Here is a 7,093-nt window from a genome sequence, read left to right as displayed (position 1 = left end):
CAAACTTTTAAGCTCTTGATTCCATCTCTTCTTGCATACTTCCATTGTAGCCAAAGCTTGTGAGACAAAGATAATGAGTCTAGGTAGGAGAGAGAGAGAGAGAGAGAGAGAGAGAGAGAGAGAGAGAGAGAGAGAGAGAGAGAGAGAGAGAGAGAGAGAGAGAGAGAGAGAGAGAGAGAGAGAGAGAGAGAGAGTGTGTGTGTGTGTGTGTGTGTGTGTGTGTGTGTGTGTGTGAGAGAGAGAGGGACCAAGGTTGTGAAGCCTTCTTTTATTTTCTTCTCTTGTTCTATTCTTGTGGTTATCATGCCATAACATGTGGTGTGTTAAGAAATCCATTGGTACCATGGGAGAAAGATAACGAGAGAGTGAGGGATTGGGAAGGAGAAGCTTGTGCTTCTCTATTGCCTCTCTACTTTCTTTGCTATGTGAGGTTTCAAATAGTTTGGATGTAGCACATTTGCATTTGAGAATAATATCCATGCCCAAAAATTATTTGTCATTTAACATGTTAGATTTATAGAAAATTAATGTTTGGCCTAAAAAGTTCATGGTGAAAACTTTGTATAAGCGGTTTGTAATAACAGCCCCTAATAGTACTAAGTAGTTAGAAAGGTTATAGAATCCATGTGAACCTCATGATAGTAATTAGTTAGAAAGGTTATAGAATCATGAATATACAAAGTGAGCTATCGAGTGCACCATTGTAGATTCTTGCAATGGCACATCCATTACAATCATTTGAGTGGAATTATATAAAATAATAATGTCTAATTTTTAAAACAAATCATGCAATAACTTGTATCTATCTTGTTTCCACTTTGGAAGTTTATAGAAAGTAACTCTATCCATGCGAAATACATCTTGAAACTCTTCATCTATCAAGTAAGTCTGCAAACACAAAACTAGCAAAGTTAATGTTAACAACATCATATCATAAAGGTGTGGTAACACTTAGATAGGCTATAATTACTAAATCAAGTAGAGAGCTTGTACTTCATGCATTTAGTAACTAAATCTCCTAGAATACCTATACTAAATAAGTTGCATTGACTAACTTACTAAAAACATATAATCATGAATTAGATAGAGAGAAAGAGAGTGAGAGAGAGTTGCATTTGTAGTGTTTGCCTCATGCATTTTAACTATCTAGGATAGATATTCCACCAATACAACTAGAGAGGGACTAAGAGAGTGAGAGGTCGCATGTCTTGCCACTTCCCTCATGTTTTTATAAATGCCAATGTGTCATCCCTTGAATTTAAAAGGGAGAAATTCAAGTGAAGCATTTTGGCCTCTTTGACTAAGAAGCTATACGGAAGATGAATATTGAATTGCTTAAGAAATTAAAATAAGACTAGAGATATTAACAATTGTTCTTTGAGAAAGGTAAGTGTACCAAAAATACTACAAAGAGTAGAGAGTTTCTAGCATTTTACGAGCCTTCATTTTTTTCCCCGTGCACTTGCATGCGCACATACACAAACACACATATAGTTGCTAGTTTATATCATGAATCAATAGTTGGGATCAATTTCGTTGTATATGTTCTACCCATTTCACACATACACATGCATATGCATGTAGGCGCGCGCACATGCGCACGCACGCGCGCACACACACACACACACACACACACACACACACACACACATTACACTCCCTAATGGTAATATTATAGTTACACACATGGAATTAGATCCGAGAGATACCACCCTCATAGGTATGCGAGATGGATAGGGGTCTCCTAGTTATGCTCAAGAGCATGGTTGTAGGTGGGAAATGCTTCAATCATCATTATTTTCTTACACTTTGGCCTTTCCCTTCTTCTTGCACTTGTCATCATACATTTTATGGCACTGTAGCCAAATATGACCCTGCTTCCCACGATAATGACAAGTCAATGTGGAGCTACACCCATGAGACTTACTACAAGACTATCCACATGACTGAGAAGAATAAGACTTCTGAGGGTCTCTCCCATGGCGGTCATTATCGCTCTTAGTATTATTACCTTTGACTATCAAAACATGGAAGCTATAGGAAGCATCAACATTATTTATGTTAACCTCTTCATTCAATAGTGCACCCTCTATATCTTGCAATTTCAGCCCATCAGCATGTATATTTGTAACATAGCAGTACAGAATGTGTCCTATGACTCTAGCAATGTAACCAAAGAACATGGGAGGAAGTCAATCTCTTGCGAATAAAAGTGGCTAAAAATAAAATGAAACTCATTTAAGTGGGTAAACATTGAAGTCCCCTCCTTCATACGAAGGTCCATGAGTTGCTTTAGGGAATACATATGAAAGGTAGGGCTTTGTTTGTCATAGATAGTACAAATCTTATCCCATAGCTACCAAGTACTTTGCTCTTCAAAGAAAACATTATAGCAAATCTACTTAGAGAGTGACAAAATGATTGTAGATTTACATAGCTCATCCAATTCAGGCCAATCCCCTACATTAAAAAATTTGGGCTTTACACCTTCATGTTTCAATGGCTTAATTTGCAATTTTCGCACCAAAAATTACCATATTTGTGCCTCCCAATAGTTGTTATTAGTGTCATATAGTTTGTGAATATTAAATATAGCATTGTCATTTGATCAACCAATCATCGTGCTAAGAAATGAAAGCACATGACAAGTAGATGGGCTACTATAAAGTACTGAAGATCGGCCCAAAATCATAGCCAACACAAGGGCTACACAAGAGAAGTTATCGAAATAGTGAGCTGTCTACTAATTGCAACCAATGAACTATCAAGACAAACTACTTACTCTCATAAACAATGCTAAAAACAATAATTACAACATGCTGAAATAAATGTAGTAGTAAATCCAAAACCAAGTGTGGAAAAATTAACTAAGAAAATCCAAAGTTCAACTACTAGGTATATCCTACAATTGGTAGTTGATTGAGCATGTGAACAATATCGAGAACTATCAAACTCAATGTGTTTGAGAGAGATACATCTAGTGGGCATAAATGTCATGCATGTAGTAGGTCTCAAGAATACCATAAGAGAACTTCCAAATGCATAACAGATTGGGCAAGGGTAATGAAGCTCAATACATAGCCAAGCAAGATGAATACATCACTAACAACACACCGACAAAGATAGGTGCTAACTCCAAAGCATAAATCAAATCATCCCACTAGACAATAATTGCATGCAAAGAGCATAGACATGAAATAAGTGTCCCACAATCTCAATGAAATGAGCTCAAGCTCAACTGCATAAATCCAAAGCTCAATGTAAACATCCAAGTGTCAAGTAGCTCCCACTAAAGCAAAACCGAATGGTAGATGAGTAGTCAAACTCAATACATGAAGTACATAAGCATTCGGAAGTTAATATGTATCAAGACTATACATCTAGGAGCAATATATATAGCCAATCCTCAAGCCCATATAACTAGGTGATCCACTAAAGCAACTAGAGCATGTAGCTTAATGCTCAAAATATATATAATCCAGCTCAAATCCAAATGCCAAAGCAAACCATAATCACATCCAAGCATGTAGCTCAATGCTAAGCATCACTGTAAGCATTTAGCATAGCCAAATGACATCAATATATGATAGGCATAAAGCTTTTCATGTCAAAGCTTGTTGTCCAAAACTGTATACAATAGTGAAAATGACTACTAAATGGAACCAATGCAAGCTCAAAGTTAAGCCAAGAGCACCTTAAGCCCGGGGGGTCCACTAGGGTTTACCGTATGGTACCACGTGAGTATAAGGGAGGGGGGTTATTTAAGGGAAGGAATGTACATTTTATAAGGTAAGGTCCCATAAATAAGGGGTAGATAAGGGGTATTCTCATATATTTCTTGCACGCAGGTGACGTCTCCTTATTACTACTAGTGAATCCCTTGTGACCTTAAGATATCATCCAAGCATACTCCAATGACCCAACATTAGTACATAGGCTATAGTAGCATCAATGAGTACAACAAATAGAGATATAGTTGTCCTTGGTTGATAACAACATGCTACCCTTGCTCATACAGGGAATGGCTAAAATATATCACCTCAATGTGGTGCTTAAATCCAAGTTTGCAATGTCAAGAGTCTTTACCCGATGCCCAAGAGTATTATCTAAGTACTAGAGGCCACACAAGAGAGTATGCAACTACTAGAAGTCCATGATAGGGTGCTAGAAAAGCATGCAAGCTATGCTTGATGGGCTAGAGTGTGTGCTGGTTGGATTGGGCTCAAATGGAGCTAAACCAATGCTAAATGTAATCCTTAGAAGGTCTTGAAGTAAGATCAAACCACCTTGGAGCAAGTTGAGATTATAGCATACCTTGTGTAGAGGCGCAATCGCCAAGACCCATGGATCGCTTATCGTTCAAGTGTTTCAAGCCAAGCACTAATGGCTACCTCTCACATAGCCAACACGCTTTCTCTCTCTACAAGTGTAGTGAGCTTACCTCCATGCCCGATCAAGTTGCCTCCTCTCCTGAGCACTCTGGTAGCTCCACAATCCAAGTGCAAGCTTCAAGCAAGCTCGATCCTCAAGCTCCACGCTCCATGCTCCATTACCGTGAGCAAGACAAGAGAAGAGAAAAGAAGAGAAGAAGAGAGGAGAAGATGGAGAGCTTCTCCACCACAGTCCCTCGCCCTCACACACTTGCTCCCTCACACTCTCACACTCCCTCTCTCAAGCATAAGCTCAAGCATAAGCTCAAGCAAGCAAGAAGAATAAGAAGAAGATAGCTACTTTTGGCCACACACAAGAATGAGCTTCTCGTTCACTTTTCAACTTTATATACAAAACCCTAAATCCCTTTTGGGCAGTCATCCCCTTATCCCCTTTTTTATATGGCCGATTATGGCCTAGACCCTTTTTTCCACTATCCTCCTATCTTCCTACCTTCCTTCCTACCACCCATCTACTTTTACAATTTGCATGGGTCCGCCTCTTAAAATAAATCATGGTGTGCCTTGCACTCTTTTACAAAAGTATTGACTTGTGCTTTTTCTTGTGCGCCTTTCTCCTTAATTTAGGACTTTTCTCCACTTCTTGTGTTTCCATATTTTTCTTGGCAGCATACCTTCGTCTTCCGTTTCACTTTTGCCTTGGCCTTGTCTTTTACTTTAGATTTTTCAGATTTTCCACCTTGTTTGTCTAAGGGTTAACATTACCCCCCTCCTAGACGAGTGCCAGTCCCATGCACTCACCATCGTAGGTAGCAGGCTTTGGCATGCACCGAAGACATGGGTGGAAGGGACTAATCGTTGAGATATTTGCAATCACACCTATTGCAGCCTCTTTGTATGAGGCAGTTCTGGGCTTAGGACATGCAGGCAGACTGAATCCCATATGCACAAATAGGAAAACTGTAGCCATCCAACAACTACAAAGCATTGTACTGGACTACCACTTTTGATAGATGAACGAATACATAATGATACTTTTCTTTATCAGTTAGTGTCAATCTTGTACTTGTCAGTCCTACACAAAATTGTGTTTATGAGTCCAAGTCTCCAACTTCATTCGCATTCCTACCTTCAATGAAGCTTCCATGGCAGCCATAGCTAGCAGCACCCTGTTAGCTTGAAGCTTTCATATCTCTCTCTACAGGCCAAATATCTTTGAACTTCCTTCTGGAGAAGTGTTTCTCTACTTCTAGATCTCCTCTTTGGCACCTCAATCATTGAGATTGGGCAACTATAGCTTCTGCATTGCCTCTTTTTAGAGTCGTTGCCATAATTGTGTCTGTGGGACAGCACCTACCTACCTCTGTTGGAGCAACCATATCTCATCAATCAGGCCATATCTCTTCCAAATTTATTCTCAAGAGATGTTCTTCAAGTCAAGGTGCAACTTCTTGGCACAAAAATCAAGGAGGTTGATGCACACCATGCCCAGCATTTGCATTTTTCCAAATCTGGGTGCAATTTTGACAACAACCACTTTGAAGGTTAGATCTCTCAACTCGGACAAAATGAGTACAAACCCTCTTAGGGTGAGTTAGATCCATTAGTGAGGATCCTCCATCTCAAAGGGTTTGAGCAAATCCGACCTGTGGAACTCGTAGGAGTTCATTTACTAGTCGATGGTCCCTGTTTTAACAAGATAGCCATAGCCACTTACTGTCAAGCTCATTTTTCCTTCATTTTCTCTCTCCTGCCACTTAAACCAAGCCAAGGAAAGTCTAATCTAAAGTTTTCAAAAAGTATTCAACCATCAAATCAACAAGGAGGGGAAGCTATGAATATTTTTTTAAAATCATCAAGTCAAACTCAAGCAACAAACATCAAATTCCAAACTAGTATCTCTTGATACTTCACTGCCATTGCTTGTGCCTGTTGACACATATAAAGATCAACTCATTGCTGGTTATGCTCAACCATTTGAAGCTGATTTCCATCATGGGGATGACAAAAATCAAGTCTTTTATGAAGATGCTTCTCATGAAGAGTAACATTACTCTTATTGCTCAATTCAACTACATGGAATACTTGTTTATTCAGCTTGCAGGGATAGATGGATTTACTTGTTTTGAAGAGAAATCGATGAATTTATTTGAAGATTTTGAAGACATTTCTGCTGCCTCAAAGATGATGATACCTTTGCTTGGGGGGACATGGACATAAAGACTGATACAACTAGTGCAAGCAAAGTCAATGAAGAAGCAGATCAAGAGGACGAAAAGATCAAAGAGAAAAATAATAAGAAGAAGAAGCATAAAGATCATGAAGACTTTGAAGTGGCAAACAAAGTGAAGTACAAGTACAGGAAGCTAGACAAGAAGAACTGCAATGAATCGAAGATCTATGTCAAAAGTAATGCTAAAAACCGCAAGGGCCTCACGGTCCTTGATCCTATTTTTTACTGACTTTTTTAGCCTTGTATTGGCTAGCCCAAATGTCTTTATCATAAGCTTGTAAACTCCTCATGTAGCCTTTGTAATACAACCTCTAGATGACCATCATGTTTGTGGTACCCACACTTAGCCTTTTATGCGACAGACTCTGGTGTTTTGCCATGTTTATGGTATGCCCACACTTTACAGGTGTTACTTTCACTAAAGCCTCTATACACTTTATACTTTCTAGTTGTGATTGAGGAGGGGTGT

General features: G+C 39.0%; 1 protein-coding gene across 2 annotated transcripts in view; it reads right to left on the bottom strand.

Annotated features, from left to right (window-relative positions):
* Positions 1-573: 573 nt before the first annotated feature.
* Positions 574-7,093, bottom strand: part of LOC148008929 (villin-4-like) — a 72,855-nt gene continuing 66,335 nt past the window's right edge. The window contains exon 22 of one of the 2 annotated variants that reach the window (XM_087673904.1): positions 574-888. In XM_087673904.1, coding sequence (XP_087530030.1) covers positions 775-888 — 114 coding nt within the window. In that variant the 3' untranslated portion in view covers positions 574-774. The remainder of the gene's footprint in view (positions 889-7,093) is intronic. The other variant, XM_087673903.1, reaches the window with a different exon arrangement.

This window comes from Lygodium microphyllum, unplaced genomic scaffold (assembly GCF_053477565.2).
Source record: "Lygodium microphyllum isolate KBCC unplaced genomic scaffold, Lygodium_microphyllum_v1.1.10 scaffold_45, whole genome shotgun sequence".
NCBI classification, from domain to species: Eukaryota; Viridiplantae; Streptophyta; class Polypodiopsida; order Schizaeales; family Lygodiaceae; genus Lygodium; species Lygodium microphyllum.
This window is presented reverse-complemented; position numbering and strand designations above follow the sequence as displayed.